A 24,244-nucleotide genomic window follows, 5' to 3' on the forward strand; every position below is an offset into this window, starting at 1 on the left:
ACTGTAGTGTCGTCCGCAAACTTCACAATGATGTTGGAGCTGTTAGTGGCTGTGCAGTCGTAGGTGTAGAGTGAGTACAGGAGAGGGCTCAGTACACACCCCTGTGGAGCACCAGTGTTCAGTGTGATGGGGGATGAGGTGATGCTGCCCAGTCTGACCACTTGGCGTCTGTCAGACAGGAAGCTAAGGATCCAGCTGCAGAGGGAGCTGCTCAGTCCTAGATCCTGCAGTTTCCTGTCCAGCTTCGAGGGAACGATGGTATTGAATGCTGAGCTGTAATCTACAAACAGCATCCTCACATACGTGTCTCTCTTCTCCAGGTGTGACAGGGCAGTGTGTAGTGTCAGGGCTATGGCATCATCAGTGGACCTGTTGTGGCGGTATGCAAACTGTAGAGGGTCCAGTGAGTCGGGTAGTGCAGAGCAGATGAAGTCCCTGACCAGCTTCTCGAAGCATTTGCTTACGATGGGGGTCAGGGCTACAGGTCGCCAGTCGTTCAATGAGGAGATGGTGGAGGATTTGGGTACAGGGACGATGGTGGCCATTTTGAAGCAGGCTAGGACTACAGACAGAGAGAGGGAAAGGTTGAAGATGTGCGTGAACACTCCAGCCAGCTGAGCCGCGCATGACCTGAGGACGCGGCCGGGAATCCCGTCCGGACCAGTAGCTTTGCGTGCGTTCACCTTCCTGAAGCACTTCCGCACATCCTCCTCAGACACAGTGTGCGCACTGACGTCATCCGCGGTGCGCACACTGTCCGGTCTCATGGTGTTCGCTGTGTCGAATCTAGCGTAGAATACGTTTAGATCCTCACACAGAGAGGCCGTGGTCTGCGGTGTGCTGGTTTTCCCTCTAAAGTCTGTGATCGTCATCATAACAGCTTTGACTGGCAGCTGCAGTCACAGAGAAACTTGCATATCTCTGTTCGGGAATAGCAGGTAGAGCGTAGGCTCTGAGAGGAGGGCCAGCATTTACGCTTCGCAAACACGACGAGTGTTTTAACCTGACAGCCTGAGGTGTTCTTCAGTAAACTGGACTACCCGACAGAAGGACCCGAGGCCCCGCTGCACTTTTTCGGTAAGTTAGACGTGTTTGTAAGCTACTCCGTAACTACCGTCCTTAGCTCGGTCCTGAGATCTAGCTAGCTAAGACGAGGACTCTGCTGTCAGGGTTAGTTTAACTAACCCGTGCAGGTGAATGAATTTACCCTGACTAAAGAAATCAAGAGAAACGCTCCGGGCTACTCACTAATTACTGTTACTGTACTTTTATTACAAGTATTATACTGTAAAAGCAACATGCTGCACTCTGCTTTAGCTCCTGTGCAGAGCTGATTATTAAATATGTGCAAACAACAGCATGTTTTCAGTCTCTTGCCACGTCTATAAAGACAGTAACTTTTTTTTTTAAAAAAAAGCTTGTACCTTGTAGCTCCTCATTAATCAGGAACTATGGATTAAAGTACTGTAGTCTACTGTAATACTGAAAAAAAATGTAAGAGAACAACTTCAGATCCTGAGTGTGTGAGGACAGAAGAATCAGCTTTATTTCAATTTTGAGGGATAAAATTTATGAGTTTGATGGTTCTGTTCTGTGATTACAGGAGCTGCCCTCAGATTCAGACCTCAGCACCACCCAGTGACAGCAGACAGATCAACATGTTCACATGTTAACTGCAAAATGAACTGATGAAAACAGTACAAAGGTTAACGTACCACATGTGCTGCAGTGAAAGCTGCAGCTGTTTTATTGATAAAGTTAAACACAAAAAAACAAAAGGATTAATCATCCCTGTAACAGTGTCACTATATATCAGCATTAACTGGACCTCAGTTTGTATCTCAGACCTGCACAGCTTCCGTTTTAAACACTTGATGTACTCAGCTGCATGAAGAGCACGTTTGAGTTTCTCTAACACAATTAAATAAAACCTGATGAAAGTCAAAGGTCGTTACTTGTATGTTGAACTACAAACTTGTCATCTGGAATTCTTTCACAGTTTTTTTGCACATAGTGGGTTATTTACCATAAAGTGATGCAGAGTTATTCATACCAGAGTAACCAAAGAGGATCACATATTTTTAAATATATAACTTTCTACAGGACTGAATATAATATCTTTATGTGAAAGTCCGGAGCCTCTGGGGAGTATCCAAGTATCGTAATTGTCGGGCTACAAGCCGCTACTTTTTGCACAAGCTTTGAACCATGCGGCTTTTAGTCAGGTGCGGCTTTTCTATGGATTGTCCATGATTTTTGTCATATCGTAAGACGATTTGTTTTGTTTGTTCCGCTGTTGTACGGCACTACATTGCCTGGCGGAAGGGCATGTGATCAGACACACAGTATCGGGGTTCAAGAGTGGTATGTTGGTCACGTGTCCATCCGCCAGGCAACATAGTGCCGTACAAGTAGTGCGAAAAACAAACTTCAAATTAACGCTACGCGTTCAGCGGGAGTCGTGGATGACGAGCGGCAATAAACTTGCGAAAAGCAAGTTATGCCCAACTCCACCATTGGATTCTGACAGCGTGGAAAAGTGTGAAAACATCCACGATCACCAACGGATTTTGAAGGGCTGGACTGCTGCATTATGGAGAGGAGGACACCGCCACGGCCCTTCAGAGGGTGTTCGACTCTGACACTGACAACGAGGATTTCTTTGGTTTTGTAAGCGACAACGAATGAAAGAAGCTGAGAGTGGATAACGTAGCCATCCTGAGCCTGTTCGAATCAGACACTGGAGAAGAGGACTTTGGTGGTTTTAGTGCGCAGGAAGATGGTGGTGAATGACTGACTTTTCTTCTTGTTAAAGCTGTGTCACTGCACCTGAGCCTAAAAGGTAGTCTGAATCTGTTTTTCTGGTGTGCTGTAGGTTATTTTTATGTACTACATTTGTTACTCATTTATGAAGCACAGTACATGTTTCGTACTTGTAATTACCGCTAAAAGTTATGCAAATATGTACCCATAACTTGTTTTTCAAAATATTAATAAAAGTGATGTCTCCAAACAGCCATCTCTTTCCTGACAATTCCCTTTGTGCATATTCTCTTACATATGATAAGTCAACATTGAAACACCTGCGGCTTTTGGTCAGGTGCGGCTAATGTATGTATGTATGTGTGTATATATATATATATATATATATATAAAAAAAACACCCAGCACGCCCCTGCGGGCGGTTTATCCTTCAAGCTCGGGTCCTCTACCAGAGGCCTGGGAGCTTGAGGGTCCTGCGCAGTATCTTAGCTGTTCCCAGGACTGCGCTCTTCTGGACAGAGATCTCCGATGTTATTCCCGGGATCTGCTGGAGCCACTCGCCTAGCTTGGGAGTCACCGCACCTAGTGCTCCGATTACCACGGGGACCACCATTACCTTCACCCTCCACATCCTCTCGAGCTCTTCTCTGAGCCCTTGGTATTTCTCCAGCTTCTCGTGTTCCTTCTTCCTGATATTGCTGTCATTCGGAACCGCTACATCGATCACTACGGCCGTCTTCTTCTGTTTGTCTACCACCACTATGTCCGGTTGGTTAGCCACCACCATTTTGTCCGTCTGTATCTGGAAGTCCCACAGGATCTTAGCTCGGTCATTCTCCACCACCCTTGGGGGCATCTCCCATTTTGACCTCGGGACTTCCAGGTTATACTCGGCACAGATGTTCCTGTACACTATGCCGGCCACTTGGTTATGGCGTTCCATGTATGCCTTGCCTGCTAGCATCTTGCACCCTGCTGTTATGTGCTGGATTGTCTCTGGGGCATCTTTACACAGCCTGCACCTGGGGTCTTGCCTGGTGTGATAGACCCCAGCCTCTATGGATCTTGTACTCAGAGCTTGTTCTTGTGCTGCCATGATTAGTGCCTCTGTGCTGTCTTTCAGTCCAGCTTTGTCCAGCCACTGGTAGGATTTCTGGATATCAGCCACCTCCTCTATCTGCCGGTGGTACATACCGTGCAGGGCCCTGTCCTTCCATGATGGTTCCTCGTCTCCCTCCTCTTTCTTGGGTTTCTGCTGCCTGAGGTATTCACTGAGCACTCGGTCAGTTGGGGCCATCTTCCCAATGTATTCTTGGATGTTCGTTGTCTCATCCTGGACTGTGGTGCTGACACTCACCAGTCCCCGGCCCCCTTCCTTCCGCTTAGCGTACAGCCTCAGGGTGCTGGATTTGGGGTGAAACCCTCCATGCATGGTAAGGAGCTTTCTTGTCTTTATGTCAGTGGCTTCTATCTCCTCCTTTGGCCAGCCTATTACCCCAGCAGGGTACCTGATCACGGGCAGGGCGTACGTGTTGATGGCCCGGATCTTGTTCTTACCATTCAGCTGACTCCTCAGGACTTGCCTGACCCTCTGCAGGTACTTGGTGGTTGCAGCTTTTCTAGCGGCCTCTTCATGGTTCCCATTCGCCTGCGGGATCCCCAGGTACTTGTAACTGTCCTCTATGTCTGCAATGTTGCCTTCTGGTAGTTCAATCCCCTCAGTTCTGACTACCTTCCCTCTCTCTCTCTCTCTCTCTGTGTGTGTGTGTGTGTGTGTGTGTGTGTGTGTGTGTGTGTGTGTGTGTGTGTGTGTGTATATATATATATATATATATATATATATATGTGTGTGTTGTGTGTTGAATCCTTAAATAACACAGACTATTAAGAGTAGCAGGTGTGTAGCATCGCTAACTAGCTAGCAACAAGCCTCCAACACAGTGCATATGCTAGCGGCTAATGTAGCAAACGAATTAACAACAGAGCAATTTTAGAACTATAAGATAAGCTGTGTCTTTTTTTTTTTTTTTTTTATAACAGTGACATGGTTGTATTTACCTTAATTAAACGAGTCGTCAGTCGCAGTAAACCAGCAAAAAACTCGAACCACAGGTGCTACGTAAAAAGTGTAGGGGGGTGTGTGGGCGGGAGTGTTACACAGTCGCTCCACCTCAAGTCACTACTGCTCAGACTCTGGCTCCAAATTTGCAAGATGGCAGCCTCCACAAGCAGGATATTTTGGCTTCATTTTTGCACAATGGTAGGAGGCGGTGTCGCGTCGTCCATCTTTTATACAGTCATTGCTTGTAACTTGCAGGGTTTTTTTTGGCTAAATCCACACACAAATCTTTTTTACACATACAAATCCTCATTTACAAGTGCAAAACCGATTTACAAGTACAAAATATTTATGACCACATTTTGAGCCCATAGATTTGTGGCGTTTACCGTGTTTGGAGTGTGTAGTTAATGTGTTGTCTTGTGTAGTTGGTGTGTAGTGTTGTGCATCCAATCGTTCAGTCTGACGTCACTAGCCGTGTCTGGGCTTAAACTCCGCTGCAGGTCCATATATCAAATGATCACTGTGGCATTACTGAGAGTTAAAACACTATCTTAAGTCTTTCATCTTTAATAAAATTATCAGCGTTCTGCTCTACCAGGTGTAACAATTGAGTTTAACATCCAGGCATCCATGAAAATGGAATTTATGACATTTAACGGAGTTAGAAGAGCCGTACGTTTTAATTTGTTTCCAAAACCCCGCAGTCAGGACATGCTATATTGTATTTAGATAGAAGTTAGCGAGCTAACTCCCTGCTATCACTTCCAGCATAAATGAAGACAGAAAACTAAACAGCAGTGACATTTGTAGGGTTACGGAAGTTTGGCTAGCTGGTATATAATCAGAATCAGAATCAGAATACTTTATTGATCCCTGGGGGAAATTATTTTTTGTTACAGTGCTCCATTTTAAACCAACATTAAGACAAGACAGACAATACACTAACTAAGAATAGTACAATATATACATATACATACATACATACATACATACATACATACATACATACGTCACTCATAAATAAATAGTTGGAAAAGAAACATGTGTACACAGTAAATTTCCCAGTGTTAAATCAGCAGTGTTAAAGTGTATTTACTCTAATAGAGTCATTATAACAACAGCTGGAGCAAAACGCCCCCCAGTGTGGGTGATGATTCCTGGAGTTAAAAGAGACAGTGTCAACGTTACTCTAGAAAGCTCCTCCCACCACAGACTGGTTTTCAAACCAAGAGGATTTTTCACGACGCCATTTTCTTCACATCAGTTGCAGGGTAAGTTGTTCATATTTACTTTTTAAACCAACAATTCGACATTTTAAGCACAGGTAGCACGTTAAAATAAGGTTACATTCCTTTTGTCCATGTTTATTATATATTTCATTTTGTACCAGAAGCAAATGTGACACTATCTGTATGCTAATGTAAGGTTGTTAATTAGCTAAAAAAGTTGACTGATATCAGTGTTGGACTGTAAGGCTTGTTATCAAAATTTATTTCAGTGTGTAGTGGTGATTGTGTTGTGTTCTAGCATGTTCGAAATTCCATTAAATGAAACCCTCCATGTGTTGGGATCTATATATTAACATTAGCTAGCTAACTAGCATTTTGGCTAACCTCAGTGCGCAGGCAATTCGCTAGTTAGCGTTAAATTTTAAATTACCTAACTCAAGCATTAACTAATTAAAATTGTACACTAAATGTTACATCTTTCTTTTTTTCTTTTTTTTGATACCTAGGTACCAGATATAGAGGTCGTTTTTAGGAAGGTTATTGTCTTATTTTAACTCGGCTGTCTTCAGCGATTTTACAGTTACAGGATTACAACCAGCAGGTGTTATAAGCTTGATAAAATATCCAAAATGTCCAGGATTCAGTTTTTAATGCATTTTTTTAGTAGTTTGAATTTAAGATGACAGCGTTTGTATTTATTGTGAGTTGATGGTATTGACAAAAGTTACCCTGCTGCTTTTTCCATTTTGGTTACCAGACTGTTCAGTATGTTAAACTAAAGATGAACAAAATACTGGCTCCCTAGTGCTAAGTTAGGTCAGACAAATGGTAAAAAGTAGTAGTTATTATTTTAGTTTTGTATTGAGGATTATATCTTGACACCTTGTTACACTGACATAAAAGTAACATACAGTGTAAGAAATCACATTGCAAGGCTGTTTATGGGACTGTTTTAATATTCACATTTTCTGTTTACTGTAGTTCAATGAAGAGCACTGACTATAAGAAATTACTGTCTACAGGAAGCATGCTGCTTAAAGCAAAACTTGGAGGTGTGCAGAAATTTGTTAGAGTATCTGAGCCAAGCCTTAAGGAGTTTTTGATTGCCGGTAAGAAACCAACATTGTATTAAAAAGGTGTACAAGAGGCTTTAAGTTCTTTTTGTTATTTAGTCTCTTCAAACTGCATTTTATGATTAATTGAAAATGATCTGTGTTTTGGAAGCATCTTAGTTATGAATGTATATTTAGTGGGGGGAAAAACTGCATAATGTGAGTGTCACTCCTTTTAATCTACCACTTATCAAGCATGTTAGAGGCACTTAATAATTTAGGCTTTGTTTATCTGACTCATTTTTGAAAGAGTATCTTGAAATGATCTTCATTTTAAGCTACAAAACATTAAATGTCATGTCTTTTTGTTTACACAAACTTGTGTGCTTGTTTCCAGCATTTGCAAAGTTTGGTGCGCCAGCCGTAACAGAAGGAGTGAAAGTTTTTGATAGTTCAGGGACTGAGTTGGATGAGGATGTGTTTGAGAATATAGTAACAGATCCCTCAACCGGGGTACTAACCATCAAATATGAAACAGGTTTGTTTGAGTGATTTGTGTTTCATTGGATGTCTTTTTTTTTTTTTTTTTGGTGTCATTATTACATTGTTTAATCAAAGAGTGTATAAAATGAGTCTATGGAGGGACCATGTAAACTGATTTGTTTTGCTCCTATTTTTAAGGTCTGGAAACATCTGTTGCAGAAGTGTCTCCTGAGCAGTTCCAGTTATCATCGCCACATTCATCAGATTCACAGGATACGGTCATCCTTTCAGACAGCCCTTTGAGGAAACGTCAGAAGCTGGATGCAGAAGCTAAGCAAGTAAGAGTTAACAGATTTCCACATTCTTCTAATAGTGTCTTTTTTGTTTGTAGTTTAAGTGTTCTGAACTGTAGTGGTTATAATCAACATGTAGAATATTTTTATTGTGTTTTCCAGTTGGTGGAATCCATTCTCACAAGCAAACCTGGTGGAGAACGTATAATAAATGAGTACAATTGGACCAAGTCCCTGGTGGATGAAACCAGAAGAAAAATGGTCAACATACTGGTAGCTGACATGACAGAAAAAAATGGGTAATTTATTTCTGGCCCTGTGATTTTTTTACTATCATTTTCAAATTATTTTAAATCTCTATTAATTCCAGCGAAGCTGACTAGTTCTTTTCCTTTTGATCTTGCAGTACATCACCACCACGGCAGGTAAAAGAAATGTATGCCAGAGGAATTGTAACCTTTTTCCCTTACCTCAGTGACCCGTACTCAAAAAATGGCTATGTAAGTAGCTAACAGCAATAACTGATACAACTAAAATCAAAATTTTAAATCCTGCCAAAATGTATGTCCTTATCAACTGTTCATGGTCACATAACTTACTGATAAATTAATAAACAAAATGTCTGTATATGTCACTCTCCAAGGAACATTATTATGATGGCGAGAGTGGCACTGGGTACTTGGCCTGGAGGATTAAAACCATACAGAGATGCACTGCTAAAGAGAGGCGATTAACATCTGAAGGTAACACTTATAATTCAGTGGAAACGTATAATACAGTTCCAAATTGTGGTTCTGTATTAATAATGGTTATCAAATGTTATTATTAGTTTTGATAAAGTTGTATTTCATATTGTCTAGCACCAGGAGATGGATCATCGGGTGAAGACCAGTGTGGTGGACCAACTGTCAGACGAGAGTTGCAGTTTGTTACAGAGAACGTGCTGAGTGAGGATGAGTGCAAGGAAGCAATCTCTCTGATGAAACATTCAGCTGATGAAGACACAGTCAAGAAGAAGATGAAGTTGACATTTGTTTATCGACACAACATGGTCCTTGACCCCCTGCTGTCAAGCAACATACTGTCTGTGTTTCCACGTTTCAAAGATATCAAAGGCTTGGTGAATATTTTTCATTACGTTGACAATGTAAACACATTTTATTTTTTGCAGATAGCAGATATAATTCTCTGTTCTCTATCCCTGTTACAGATCGAACAGGATTTTGTACTGATGTTTGGTGAGGATGTATCAGGCAGGTTGCTGGAGAGGTGGCCAACAACATTCAAAAGAAAGATTATCCAACAAGGCAGAAAGCTTCCTTCTACCAGTGACCTGGAAGAACTCTTGCTGGCAGCTGACTCACCTGAGGATGCCACTGAAGTTAATGCTGACATTGGTGAGCTGTTATTTCTTTAATTAGAACATTCACAGGATATATAATGTTTGTCACAGAACAGCTGTCCTTTTGTATTTTGGGTCTACTCAAACATTTTGTCAATGCAGATGCATTGAAATTTGTTATTGATGAGGATGATTCAACTTTATTATAAAACCAATTTTTTTTTTTTCAGGCTGGGACAGTGACCTCTCAGCGATTCTATTGCTATTACATTTGATTCCACCATCTGGTCAGGGTCGGAAGAGACCAGGAAAGGTGTCAGCTTCTCAAGCAGAAAGGCATCTTGTGGTCTTCAAGAAGGTTTGTTTCTTTTCTATTTTTATGGTATGAATTACCAGTTTAAGAAACACTTGATTCTTATTGCCTGTCTGTATTTGTCTTTTCAGACTGGAACAAATATCCAAGAGCACCTTGATGCCATCACTACCAGCACTCAACCCTACCTCCTGGCTGTTGGGGTGAAAAAGCATGACATCCACCAGTTCTTCATTATTCTTGACAAGAATGCCATACCATGCAAGTCTACCTCTTCACTTGGTGCTTTTGATGAACTGTTTAAAGCACATTTTGTGTTTGGCACATCTTACAACACCATGCTTCACAACATGTACACATTCATCCAAACCACTGTGTACAATATAGATGTTGGCAAAATCAAAGAAAGTCCCAGAGTTGCTGAAATAAGGACAAGGTTGCTTCTTTAGGGCTTGAAGGTTAATTCTCCATCATGAAGTGTTTTGTCTGTCAGGCTGAGTTTACTGGTTCAAACATGCTTGTTAGGCATTTACGGTTAGTCCATGGTTACTTACCCGGAAGAAATCTTCGCCTTAAATGTGCCCAGCGTGACTGTGGCTGTGTGTTTGGCACTTTTTCAGGTTTTAGAAAACATTTAAATACCAAACACCTTAACTGTTTCGACCAACAGGCTGACACTGATGTTAATTTACAGCCTGATGTGGCAATTAAAGAAGTTATCACTACAGGGCAGGTGGTGTCAACTAATGTAGAAGAAACACCCACAACATCTGAAATGTTGAAAAGTTCAAATAAGAGCACTTTGGATATGTGTGCCTCTACTGTTGCACAGCTCAGGGCAGCTGGATTAAGCCAATCTACTGTGAATAGTTTTGTCTCCTCAATGGAGGAAGTGTTTTTTGAGATTCATACTCAGGCTAAAGATGCAGCTTTACAGAGCTTACCTTCACAGGACACTTCAAGTAAAAAGAAATTAGAGCAGTCATTCAAAAACTTTGAAAACCCATTCACACTGTTAAATTCAGAAGCTAAATGAAATAGGCACTTTAAACAAAAATGGGCAACTGTTGAACCTGTTGAAATGGTGCTTGGCACAAGATTTGACAGTAGAAGAAACAAGATCACAGGGACTTTTGATCAAGTCATTGTAACCGATAGGTTTGCATATGTTCCTATTTTGGAAACACTGAAAACTATCTTTCAAAACCACCATGTTGTCGACATGTTCAAGTCGAGGAATATGTCCAGAGAAAGTGTGTATGCAGACTTAATCGATGCTGCCTATGTTAAAAGATGTCCCCTATTTTCTGCAGAAAAAGATGCCTTACAAATTCAACTGTTTTATGATGACTTTGAAACTGCAAATCCCCTGGGCTCTAAAAAGGGTGTACATAAATTAGGTGCAATATACTTTACACTAAGGAATTTTCCTCCAATCTTTAATTCGTTGTTGGTCAATATTCATTTGTGTGCTCTTTTTCATGCACAAGACTCAAAGCGTTATGGCTTTAATTCAATCCTTGAGCCACTTGTCAATGATCTGAAAGTTCTTGAGACAGAGGGACTGAAACTTCCCATGTTTAAACACTTGGTTCATGGCACTGTAATCCAGGTCACTGGGAACAATCTTGGCTTGCATAGTCTGTTTGGGTTCGTGGAGTCATTTGCAGCTCGATATTGTTGTCGTTTTTGTCTGCTTGAGAAGGATTGTTTTCAAAGTGTGTTCTGTGAAGATGATTCTGGTGTTGCACTAAGAACTCTTGATATGCATAAGCAGCACTGTGAAAGTGTACAAAGAGATCCTACGCTACCTCATGTATGTGGTGTGAAACGCACTTGTCTCTTGAATTCACTTAAATATTTCAACACAGCCAACAATTTTTCTGTAGATATCATGCATGACATTTTGGAGGGAGTTGCTCAGTTAGAGGTGAAACTTGTGCTGCAGTACATTCAGGAGAACTTCCTAAGTGCTGAACAACTTGCTGGTAGAATACATGCCTTTGACTATGGCTTCAATCAGCAGCGAAATCGCCCACCAAGGGTAAAGTTGTTTGATGGCAGTAATGATTTAGGACTAAATGCAATTCAATCTTGGTGCTTATTGCGTAATGTACCTTTGATGTTTGGCGATTTGGTACAGGTGGGTGATAGCTACTGGCATCTTCTACTTCTGCTTCTACAAATTGTCAATATTGTGTTTTCACCAGTGCTGTCAGAAGGTATGACCATCTACCTCAAACATTTAATTATTGATCATCATCAGCTCTTTAAGCAGTTATTTCCTACACTCAGTCTCCTACCAAAGCATCACTTCATGATACATTACCCTCGCAGTATACGAAATATTGGCCCAATTCTGCACATGTGGTGCATGCGTTACGAAGCCAAACATAACTTCTTTAAGAAGCAATTAAAAAGCTTTAAAAACATTACAATGACATTGGCCAAGAAACACCAAAGTTGTATGGCCATGTATTGGGAGTCTTTTAGCCTCGAAAGATTAGCTTTAGGACCAGGAAAGATGGTGACACTTGGAGAGCTGAAAGAAGGTCCAGAAATTGCTTTAAAATTTGGAGCTGCGTTGTCTACCAGTGTTTTTTCAGCTAAGTGGATAAAACATCATGGTACAGAGTACCGCCCTGACTTTATCATCTGTACAGAGGTAGTGTCTGAGATTCCAGTGTTTTATAAGATCAAAAGTATTGTTGTGAAAGATGACATTGCATTGCTCTGTGGAAAACTGATGGAAAGCCTGTGTTTTGATGACCATTATCATGCATTTAAGGTCAGAATGCACCCCAATATGGTGCTGAAGGTGTTGAACATAAAAGAGCTGTGTTACTTCAAACCATTTGATCTTCAAATGAAGTATGGCACTTCTGATTCCTCCCTGTATGTGGTTCCATATTGTCATTTTATGCCGAACTAAATTCATTGTTTTAAAGTGTTTTATGACTGTTTTTGTGTGTGTAGTGTTTTATGTACACTACATGAGATGTTTTAATATTTTGAGCCTGACATCAAAATAAAGCCGTTAAACGTATTATCTAGTTGTGGTTTTTGCTTACTTGTTTTATATTTTAAAGCATTATTAGAAACCAGGTTTTCATGCTGGAAGAGGAAGAGTTTTAGTAACACTACTTGGTGTAAAATTAATTTAAAATTTTACTCTATGAGAGCTAATTTTTCACAAGAAAAAGTGTATGAATAACACAGTATAGAGTAACATCAACTCTCATCAGAGTTATTTGAACCCCCAGTGTTAACTTGAAATAACTCAATTCAGTGTTAGAAATCAGTGGAATTTTACTCAAATAGAGTTAATTTATCACTATGTTAGAGTAAATAATATGACACTACTAGTAGTGTTAGGTTCATTTAACACTCTGCGGTGTTACTCAGTGTTAAATTTTTACTCTATTTAGAGTTAATTTTACTCTAAAATTTTAACACTATAGAAAGAGTTGATTTAACACCAATTCCGAATGGGACCAAATAGGCTCGGGACCAGTGTTAAATTTAACTCTTTAAGTGTTATTTTAACACTCCGATTTTTACTGTGTAGTTGTAGCAGCAAACAGTGTGTTAAGTGGATGCGTTGTACAGGGAGATGGCCACAGGCAGGAATGATTTCCTGTGTCGTTCAGTGGTGCTTTTCGGTAATCTCAGTCTCTCACTGAACGTGCTCCTGTGACTGACCAGCATGTCATGGAGTGGGTGGGAGGTGTTATGATAATGATGTGCTACGTGACCGCTAGCGACACAACTATGTTAGCATAATATAAACAAGCTAACCTTTTTCCACTCGATAAAAGTTAACGTGAGTGTTCTGGGTGGTCAGGAACAAATGTAATCGCATGGCAGGATGCTGTAAAAGGACCAAACTTCAGCCAGGAGAACAACTGAGATAATCCATCCACAATACGAGGTTAGTCATTCATATACTGCTGCATGGGCTGTGCTGTAGTTACATCGTAAGGTTTTAAAAACTGAGCTTAAATAAATGATTAGCGGTAATAAAAGCCGAGGGAGGTCAACGGTGATCACCGACTTTTTTAGGAGCTTTTTGAGATTAAATAGAAGAAAATACAAAGCTTTAAACATGTTAACAACACAAAAGCCATATTAAATGCAGACTACTTTAGGCCCGCAAGTAGGATTCGTCACATCATCACTTAACAATCGGATAGTTTTGTGTTGTGTGTCAGAACAATGAAGCGACTGCTGTCTCCAGGTAGAGAACAGGAGTGATACACCTGCTGCTGTCAGACCTGCAGGTATCAGGCTGTGATGTTCTCCTTTATAGTGGACAGAAATAATTTTTTTTTTTGGAGTGGCACAAATAATTTGTGTGGCATCTTATTGAATGCAGCTGATTGTTATGTAAACAGTTTGAAATGCTTATTAAAAAGGGTAAAAGGTAAATGGATGCAAATAACATTGTTGTTTACAAAACTTGTGCATAGGATTTTAAAACTGACAATTTATATTTGCATTTAAAGGTATGAAATATGATTCCATAAACATGTTTGTGGTTGTTACAATAAAAAAAAAATGTAACTTTTTCTACTCTGATTTTGTTTTTTGACTGATTTTAGATCAATTGTGTTAATACAGTATGTCAAAATGAAAACATAACTGTAAATTCAGACACCTGAGGTTGTGCTGAAAAGAATGATGCCAAACAAGGCAAAGAAAACATCTAAAGTAGTCAAAAATGGCCAATTATAACCTGGAGCCCACAGGGATAAAAAAAAAATTATATATTTTTTTAAAGTAATGCAATAGCTACTTCAAGTAATTAACTACTTTTAGAATCTTGTAACTCAGTTACTTCTTCAAAAGTAACTAGTAACTATAATTACTTTTTCAAAGTAACTTGCCCAACACTGCACACAACATCTCTCTCGTTCACTTAAATAACTTTAAATGTGTGTTCCCCAATCGACTGGCACAGACAAATCAGTTGTGTTAAGTACCAGTATAAAACTGAGCATGAAAATGTAAATGTACCACCATGCAAACAAGACACTGCTATTGTGAGAAAGCATGCTGCAAGTCCCGTCAATGCAAAATGAAAGTAACATCACTGAAAGAGGGTTTTGTGACAAGAACATGTAAAAGTCAAACAGTTGTCTCATCTTAAGGACTATCAAGCATATACCAAAAGCAAAAGTAACAGGTCAGTGTGTGGAGTTCAGGCAACACAAACTAAGTCTTCTGTTTCACCTACTAGTACTGTAGCCCACTTTACAGACAAACATACCAAAACTTTATGTAACACTGATCAAGCGCTAATGAATTAATACAGGCTAGGTATTGAGTGAAATATTATGGTTATTATTAATCAGAACATTTAGGAATGCTACTGGAGCTGATGGGCAGTAATTAATAAATACACACAACACAAAAATGCTTTTGCAGGTACCATGTATTTAACCAAACCCCAAAGAAAAATAAGAAAAGAAAAGGAAAACTTAAATAATCACTCCTGCTGCAGCTATTCAATTAATCAAAAACCCAGTGGGGGTGCACAAAGACAACTAAGCAAATTCTTCTGGCTTATACCAAGCAATACAGATTCTCAAAAAAAAAACAAAAAAAAAAAACAACAGTTCCCCATAAATAACACATATTAACATCAAATCCACTGATCCAAACTGAAGTCCATGAGTTCTATCTGAATGTCCATGAGAGATGTCCAAGCGCTATTGTCCATAAATGAGGGGAATGGTGTGTATGATTGCGGAAATCAGTGTATTTGGAAAATGGGGACAGAGCGTCGTCTTTGATAGCTTCCTACCCAACCAGTGGAAGCTTCAATTGCAGAATGAGTCCTGCTCCTAGCCGTTCATTGGCTCGCCACCCTTTTTCATACCCCAAAAAAGGTTCACCTGGCCTGCATTAAATAAACAAGGCCAATAAGAAATCACAAGAATAATACAAAAATGTCAGCCAATTAAGCTAAATACATTAAGTTATTCTTGTTCCTGTTTACACAATTTATAAATAAATAAACAATATATTGGTTAAATATAATATATTTAACCAATAATTTAACTGAAACATTTCAACTGCATATATACATACATACATGATATGTAGCGTCACAACATTTTTTATTCAACAAATATTGGTCAAATCAAAATCAAAACCAAATTGTTTGGACAGGTGTTGTGCCAAAAACTGATTTCCGGTATTTGCCAAAAAGCGATTGCTCATATTTAAAGTGCTATAAGTAACTTGTTGGGCTATAATATGTTAAACATATGTCAAATGCATCCCTTATGGATGACATAAAGTCATCTTGAGCCACAAACAACATTCGTGTAACAAGATACAAGCCGCAATCAGTTTTTGGCAGCGACTTTTATATAACCTTTATTTATGCAGTAAAAAAAATCTCATTAACATTAAAAATGTATTTTGTAAGAGTAAGTTGCCCAACAGGACAGCAGAAATGGCAGCAAATATTACAATAGTTCTGTAAAAATATTTTAAGTGGGGATAAAGGACCGGATTGGTTATAATGTAAGTACAAGTTGTAAAGATACTTAAAAAACATAATTTTTTTTAATTCTTTATGTAACCCCTTTGTATCCCCTGTTCACCGAAGTCTATTTACGAACATACGTAAAAATATTACACATAAAAAATACACAGAAACACTGGAAATCAGTTTTTGGCAGACAATCACTTTTTGGCACAACACCGGCAGCAGCCAATTAGCGTCAGCTGGTAGCAATACAAACAGTAAATTAAAAGTTCAAACTCACCAATTCCGTTCTGTTCAGTGCACAACAACACTATGGCTCTGGCTCACAGTAATCAGCATCTAAGTTGCATAAGTTAGTTGGTGTTAAAAAATGCATTAAAACGGGAAAAGCAAATGTTTGCCAATACACACCTGCAACAGCTCTGTCACCTGGCTTGCCTCCACGCATCTGACGGGAAGAAGCCGGTAGTTACCCCCGTCAAAAATTGTTTCCCCATTCACGGGAGCGCGCAAAGTAGGAGGAGCCACTTGCCCAGCTCCGTTCTGTACGCTACTTGTCACTGATCTGCAGTTGACGCGATAAAGAGTAAAAGCTGGAAAACAGCAGACTCGATGAATTTAATATTAGTTTCGTGTAGCACGGTGGCACGGTGGTTAGCACTGTTGCCGCACAGCAAGAAGGTCCTGAGTTCAATTCCACCATCAGGCCGGGGTCTTTCTGTGTGGAGTTTGCATGTTCTCCCCGTGTTTGCGTGGGTTCCCTCCGGGTACTCCGGCTTCCTCCCACAGTCCAAAGACATGCACCTTGTGGGGATAGGTTAATTGGATAATACAAATTGTCACTAGGTGTGAATACGAGTGTGAATGGTTGTCTGTCCCTGTGTGTTGTTGGCCCTGCGACAGACTGGCGACCTGTCCAGGGTGTACCCCGCCTTTCGCCCTATGACAGCTGGGATAGGCTCCAGCGCCCCCCCGCGACCCTGAAAAGGATAAGCGGAAGCGAATGGATGGATATTGTAATGTGCCGTGTGGAAGACAGTTTACCTTATAATGTACACTGAAATAACCTGCTGGGAATACTTTGTCTAGAAAAAGACTTTGATACTATAATACTGTAAAACCAGATGCGATCATGGAAACACGTCGCTCTCCAGTGAATTTACACTCAGTTTACACTTTGTAGCGACGCTATCACGAATGAGTTTATTTGCAAAATCAATCTCAGTATAACCAATAAGTACAGTAACTTTGGAGAAGATGTCTTATTCACAGCAAAAGTTATGGAGGGATACAGATTTTATCAGGCTGTGTGGCATCGGCTGCCAAAATGTGTGCCCCCCCCATCTGTAATCCATATTGCCTTTGCCATCACAAAGGGTATATTTGCCAAATAAGTCACAGTATAACCAATAAGTACAGTAACTTTGGAGACCATGTCTCATTCACAGCAAAAGTTATGGAGGGATACAGATTTTATCAGGCTGTGTGGCATCGGCTGCCAAAATGTGTGCCCCCCCATCTGTAATCCATATTGCCTTTGCCATCACAAAGGGTATATTTGCCAAATAAGTCACAGTATAACCAATAAGTACAGTAACTTTGGAGACCATGTCTTATTCACAGCAAAAGTTATGGAGGGATACAGATTTTATCAGGCTGTATGGCATCGGCTGCCAAAATGTGTGCCCCCCCCCCCATCAATAATGCACCTTGGCGTTGCTATCACGAAAGAGTTTATTTGCAAAATAAATAACAGTATAACTAATAACTACAGTAACTTTGGAGACCATTTGGTTTTTTAGACTTTTTAATTTAACATCTACATCTATATATGTAGATATGTGTTCTCGACAATGTGTGCCATAAGAACACTAGCTGTGGACCTTTAGTGTCAACTATGTACAAGCAAGACAAATAAACACATCTTCTGGTGGTGGGCTTTTCACGCAGAGCTGGTGGAACCACCGCAAACACATCTCACACTGAATCTGTAAAAAAATAAATAATTACAAATCCCAATGTTAAAATTTCATTTATGGGAATTGATCATAACATTTAGCAGTCTTTCTTGATGTCATTACCCATTTGTTGTCAGTTTCATGCTCTTCTTCCCCGCAGAAATGACAGATGTTTGTCAAGTCATCTGTTTTAAAAAGTGAAAAAATAGCACATAGAGTATACTACCTACTGCACTTATTACTTCATTCAAACAACTATATGGTTTGTTTCTACAGCCATCATGATGAAAATATTCATGATGTGAGAACATTGAATGGTGGAAAATGAGTTACCTGTCTCTAGGAGAAGAGTGGTGGCAATTTGCAGCCTGTGTGTGTTTATGGCGTTTTTTGTAGACAGAAAGTCTATTGACTCTTTTCGCAAGATCTTTTCAGCAAACTGAAAAAGAGATTCGAAGATGACTAAATAGGCTAATATTGTAAATGTTATTTTATAGTAATTTGTTTCCTGTGAATCAAGTTCTTTCTTTTATTGTGTAATTATCTTATATTCCTTTTCCTGTCATTAACATTTATTACAACACAACATTTCCAATATTCTCGTATATATGTATGTATTACGGTTAAGACTCGTACTTTCAATGCAAAGACTCCACATGAGGTAGCGTCCACTTGTTTTGGGTGTTTGACTGTGTCACAAGTCCATCTTGAGACGTTGCATCCTTTTTTTCGCATGAATGAAAGACAAGTACAATAAAAACAAATAACATGTTTTAAAATTTTGGTGACACAAGAAGGTGAACAGTATGGAGAGCTTAAGTGTCTGTTGAACATCAAGTTAAGAACTGACCACACTGTTTTGTTAAAATCATTACTTTTTAAAAGTCTACAACGCATTTCCGTGGACAATTACTTCTGCTTTTTTTCCCGTTTCCGCCCATGATATAGAAATCAATCACTTACACAGTACACTTTGAAGAGATGTGGAGGAGGAGCAAAGATGAAATTCACACATGTATAACCTATGTGAAATTATTTAAGACATTTGTCTGATGTTTTAGTGCTAAACCTCCGCAACACTTTATGCAACTACTAAACATTATTCTCCCCATGCTATATTTTCTAATGTAAAAACATCATCTCATACAGACATCATGTCCTCAAATAAACATTGAAACATGGGGAGACTTCTCTTTAAAGGCAAAATTAACCCATAACACCACAATATCAGAAGGCCAACACAAAAATTCAAACCTGTTGCTGCTATTTTTTTAATTTTGAGTGCCAATTTTTTTTGATTGACATCATACTTATAATTGTCATAATAAACACATAAATAACAACAGCAACAAAGCGTTTAATAAAGGGTCAAAATAAATTTCAACATTTATCCTTACCTTGTTGATTCCAAACAATTTTGGATACCTTGTTTAGTTTCTCCGAGTGGATCAAGATACAGTGACTTCTTTTCTTGTTAGTAAATGACCTACAGTAAAATTATGTGGAGAATTACATGTAATAATTCAAGAGTTAAGATTATCTGCATGCCATGCATTTGTCTTATAAAACTGATTTGATGAATATTGTAAATGCAATTATTTTTTTACCACTAATGTCCAGTGATGATGTTCATTTACAATTCCCAGAATGACTTCATGCTCCATGGGTTTGATCTTAAATTGAAACAAAACAATAAAAATATTCACTTCAGAAAGAAATGCAATAACATGTTGTTTAGAGTCCTTTTTTATTAAAGCAATTTATGATATATTATATATCATCCACTTATAAAGTACTGTGCGACAGCCATGATTCACCCCTCATTTCTTTAACCTGTGCAAGAAGCTGGACTATCTTATATTTTTTATAAGTGGTTTTGCACATTACTTCCTCCAAGACTAATAAAGGTCTTTCTAAGGATTTTTTTTGGACATGGAGTTCATTTTCAATCATTTTCAATGCGATCCTTTTACCATCTGCAGAATAATGTTTAATGCTTTCTTAAGCCTCTTTAACAGTGACGTAAGAATCACTTGATAATAAAAAGGTACCTATTAAAGAGATGAAGCAGTGTTGATGATTTCAAAAGAGATATTAGCCCAAATGTTTGAAAATCTCAAATCAAGCATTGATTGGAGTGTGTACAAAAAGAGGAGGAAACCAGACAAGCAGAGAACAAAAGAGAACTGTCAAGTCTAATAAACTATCCACATCTACTAACCCCAGTCTCAATTTATTCTTTCTGCATAAGCTGTTATCCAATCTAAATCTGGATGTGGATATGATCAGAGGTACTTAAACAATACACACAAGATTCTTTCTAGAGATACCTACCTTGAGTCTTGGAGCCTTTCTCTTCCAAATGGCAGTCATTGAAAATGAATCAATGAATGCTGCTTTTGCTGAATTATGACGATTGCATTGTCTCACCATGATCTCAAGATATGCATTAATAGACTGCGAATACAAAATGTAAACATTTGTTAACTGTTGTCAATGAATAAAACACTGATAGTTGCATTGTTGTCAGTAAAGATCACTGTACCTCACTTTCCAACTCCATGTCTGGACCAATTTGTTGGATATCCCAGTAGAATAATTTGTAAGCACCAATTCTGGAGAGTAGAATGTGAGGACTCTTTCCAGCCCAGGCATCCATTATATCTACAAAAAGTAATGAGAAAAAGAAATAAGTCAGCAGGACTAAATGTAAATCAAATTTTCAAATGCATAATTTCTTATGTAGTTGTCTGACAAAAGACGTGTTTCAGGGTAAATACTTTTAAGACGCTGATAAAATGGACACATGGTTTAACATTGTATTTTGTAAAAAAAAAAGGAGAACTTAAATTTGCTTTTATTTGGGGGTAAAGTTACACTTACAATGTTCTACAAAGAAATTTAAATAAATTCATATTAATAAAAGAAAATAAATTTAAATACATAACAATAGAAATGCTCTTGCCCCCTATCATATCTTTTTTCCAGCAGAAACACCTATTACAACAATTTTTTAAAATTATGTTTAGTTGCAGCTACATGACTATATTTTAAAATACTCAGGCTCAAGGCTTGCACCTGTGGCCTTTACTATTACATAATCTTTTCTGGAAAAATGTTATTTTTCTCCTCCAAAACTAGTTTTATTATCTGTAAAATAGAGTGTCAATTTTTGGGCTGTTAAAAGCAGCGTCTTAAAGAGTATTTGATCTTTCGAACTGTTGCTGGCAGGCAGTCATCATCACAACATTAATATACTTCTTGTAGTGGGCATTCTATGTCACTAGCAGCATATATGACAGCAATTTTGGAAAAGAAGAAAATGAAGAACATACACTACTAGTCAAAATTTGGGACACACCTTCCCATTGAGTGTTTTTCTGTGTGTTCATGCTTTTCATGCAGTGACAATCATCTTAGGTGACTACCCCATGAAGCTCACTGACAGAAGGCCTAGAGTGTGCAAAGCAGTGATCAAAGCAAAGGGTGGCTAATTTGAAGAATCTAATATATAAAATATATTTTTGGTTCTTTCATACTTTTTGGTTTACTACATCATTTGTGTTAGGGTTAGTGCTCCATATGTGTCCATTCATAGTTTTGATGCCTCGAGTTCTAATCAACAATGAATCTACAAAATAGACAAGGAAATTAAGAAGCAACATTAAAATGAAGGTGTGTCCAAACTTTTCACTCTTAGTGTACATCAGATGTACAATATCAATCATGAACATTCTGGGTTACACAACAACAAAAGAAAGATTCACAGTTTTGAAGGACTCACTTTTTCATTTGTGTAATTTTACACATGTGGCTTACATCCTTTTACAAGTTTTCTATAATGTTTTGCCCCATGAATGTTTTTTTAAAGCATTAACATATTGTTAAATTTAAATATTCTGTTAGGAAATATACCTAACAAAATCTTTTTAAAGGTGTAAAATTTCCTATGCCATGATCTACAGAGTACTGAAACAAACACTGTCATAGGAACAAAAGTCCTTTTTAAAAAAATAAAAAAAATATTATATTTATTTACATTTCTCTGCAACTGTTGGTTCTATGGTTTGTGCTGTAGATTGCTGGGCTGTAATCTGTGGAGCTGAGGCTTGTGTGGTTGTAGCATTTGGAGCTGTGGTCTGTGAGGCTGGGTCTGCTGTTGTGGTTTGTGAGGCTGGGTCTGCAGTTGTGGTCGGGTCTGCTGTTGTGGTTTGTGAGGCTGGGTCTGCTGCTGTTGTGGTCTGTGAGGCTGGGTCTGCTGTTGTGGTCGGGTCTGCCGTTGTGGTCTGTGAGGCCTGGTCTGCTGTTGTGGTTTGTGAGGCTGGGTCTGCTGTTGTGGTTTGTGAGGCTGGGTCTGCTGCCATTGTGGTCTGTGAGGCCTGGTCTGCTGTTATGGTCTTTGAGGCTGGGTCGGCTGCTGTTTTGGATTCGGTTTGTAGAGCTGTAGCGTGTTCTGGTGCTGTAGCACTTGTGGCTGGTTCTGGTGGTTCGTTGTCTTTCTGTGCTGTTGCTCCTGACTCTGGTTCTGATACCGTTATTGGTATACCTTGTGGAACTGGAAATGGATGTTTAGTTTGAACTGGTAGTGATGTAAGTGATGCCATTGGTGCTGTAGCCTGTGTAGCTCTAGGAGGAGGTGCTGGTGCTACCGCCACTGGTGCTGCTGTAGCCTGTGAAGCTAGAGCAGATGCTGGTGCTGCTGGACCTGGTTGTGCTGTTAGTAATGTGGCTGCTGTTTTCTTTAAACCCCGGTGTGGCACTCTTGGCATGCTGTCTTTGCTTAACTTTAGTTGGTCAATATTTACTTTTGGAATGATTGTCCCATTGGAATCCTGAAGATCTGCACTTTTACCTTGGATTGCTGTAATAATGTAAGGGCCTAAAAAGTTTGCTTCAAGTTTCCCCCATTTCCTCTGCTGGCTTCTTATGTTAGCTCTTAAAACTTTGTCACCAACTTTGAAGACGACATCTCTCTTCATCATTTTTATTTTGCCCTTTGTTTTTTCCTGAGCTTTGACCACGTTGTCCTTCACCAGTTCCAACAGTTTTTGATGCTTTTGAATGTCTTCCGACACCTCCTCCTGCCCCACAATGTCTTCTACAGTCTCATCAACCTTTGAATCAAAAGACATGTCTATTATTACTATAATTTGTGTAAGATACACAGATAATACATAAAAGAACTGAGAAATACAGTGAAAATTTACATTAAGTGTCTTTGGTAAGGTTTTAAGACACAATGTATTTCTGGCAAAGCTTCAGTGTATCCTGGGATTGATTGGACGTGAAGAAAACTGTTATTGAGGGGTGGAACAATCCATAGAAATATTCAGTGTTGTTGTCCTTTTATGGCGGTGACATAGCATCCATTGAAACTGATCTGCCTGCGCCTCAAAAACTAAAAAAGTTTCGTTGTGTGGGATTTCCGTGTAGTTTGTCACAGACAAAAAGACATACCATGAATTCTTCTGGGATTTCGGAAGGATAGCGAGCCTCTCTGCCGAACATTAGGTAGTAAGGCGAGTATTTGGTGGTCACTTGTTTTTTAGTTCTGAGTCCAAACATTACAGCATCCAGGTACTCATCCCACATTTGTGGTTGGTTGCCAACAACTTTACACAGGGCTCTGACAATGAAAGCACATAGAAGACATTCATATGAAAGATCATTTACATTTTTTAATAGTTTAATGTCATGCATTAATGTTTTGTTTGAAGGGAACCCCCATAAATGTATAACATGTACTCCAAGAATTTACCTCTGGATGGTGCCATTCATTTTCTCCACCAGCCCATTCGTTTGAGGGTGATAGGGGGAGCAGAGGCTTCTTTTAATTTTTAACAGTCCACAAACCCTTTTGTTGAGCTGCAAAAGAAAGTTATATACACTGGCTATAAGCACATTACAATAAGAATTTAAATAAACAGCTGTCATACTAATATCTCAACAATAGATTTATAAAGACCAGAAAATTAACCATTTTCAAAAAATTATTCAAATATGAGTTCACATATTTTTGCCAAAGACTAAAGTACTTACAGAATTGACAAATTCTTTGCCTTGGTCAGTAAGAATCCTTTTCGGGGCTTCGAACTGGTGGACGAATTTTATGAGACAGTTTGTCACTTCCCCGGCTGATTTTGACTTTAAAGGGTATGCTTGTGGCCATTTTGTAAAATAATCAATAAAAACACATATGTATTGATGTCCATTGTTGGTTTCAGTAAGTATTCCAATGAGGTCCATCCCA

At 39.0% G+C, this 24,244-nt stretch overlaps 2 protein-coding genes across 2 annotated transcripts; one reads left to right on the plus strand and one right to left on the minus strand.

Annotated features, from left to right (window-relative positions):
- The first annotated feature begins 6,010 nt into the window (after positions 1-6,010).
- LOC112430004 (uncharacterized) lies at positions 6,011-12,575 on the plus strand. The gene is made up of 11 exons (XM_024802964.2): positions 6,011-6,096; positions 7,077-7,163; positions 7,504-7,644; positions 7,788-7,927; positions 8,045-8,181; positions 8,289-8,382; positions 8,526-8,625; positions 8,743-9,002; positions 9,093-9,279; positions 9,455-9,582; positions 9,669-12,575. The coding sequence occupies exons 2-11, from the start codon at positions 7,082-7,084 to the stop codon at positions 9,984-9,986; spliced, it is 1,587 nt and encodes a 528-aa protein (XP_024658732.2). The 5' UTR covers positions 6,011-6,096; positions 7,077-7,081; the 3' UTR covers positions 9,987-12,575.
- A 5,177-nt stretch (positions 12,576-17,752) lies between these two features.
- LOC112430075 (uncharacterized) lies at positions 17,753-22,852 on the minus strand. Its single transcript, XM_076887067.1, has 9 exons — positions 22,034-22,852; positions 20,540-20,658; positions 20,329-20,451; positions 19,602-19,667; positions 19,392-19,480; positions 18,631-18,716; positions 18,328-18,433; positions 18,118-18,179; positions 17,753-18,024 (listed from the first exon to the last, which is right to left on the minus strand). The coding sequence occupies exons 1-5, from the start codon at positions 22,761-22,763 to the stop codon at positions 19,469-19,471; spliced, it is 1,050 nt and encodes a 349-aa protein (XP_076743182.1). The 5' UTR covers positions 22,764-22,852; the 3' UTR covers positions 17,753-18,024; positions 18,118-18,179; positions 18,328-18,433; positions 18,631-18,716; positions 19,392-19,468.
- Between the last annotated feature and the right edge of the window lie 1,392 nt (positions 22,853-24,244).

The sequence above is a fragment of the Maylandia zebra genome, linkage group LG7, assembly GCF_041146795.1.
Source record: "Maylandia zebra isolate NMK-2024a linkage group LG7, Mzebra_GT3a, whole genome shotgun sequence".
NCBI lineage: Eukaryota > Metazoa > Chordata > Actinopteri > Cichliformes > Cichlidae > Maylandia > Maylandia zebra.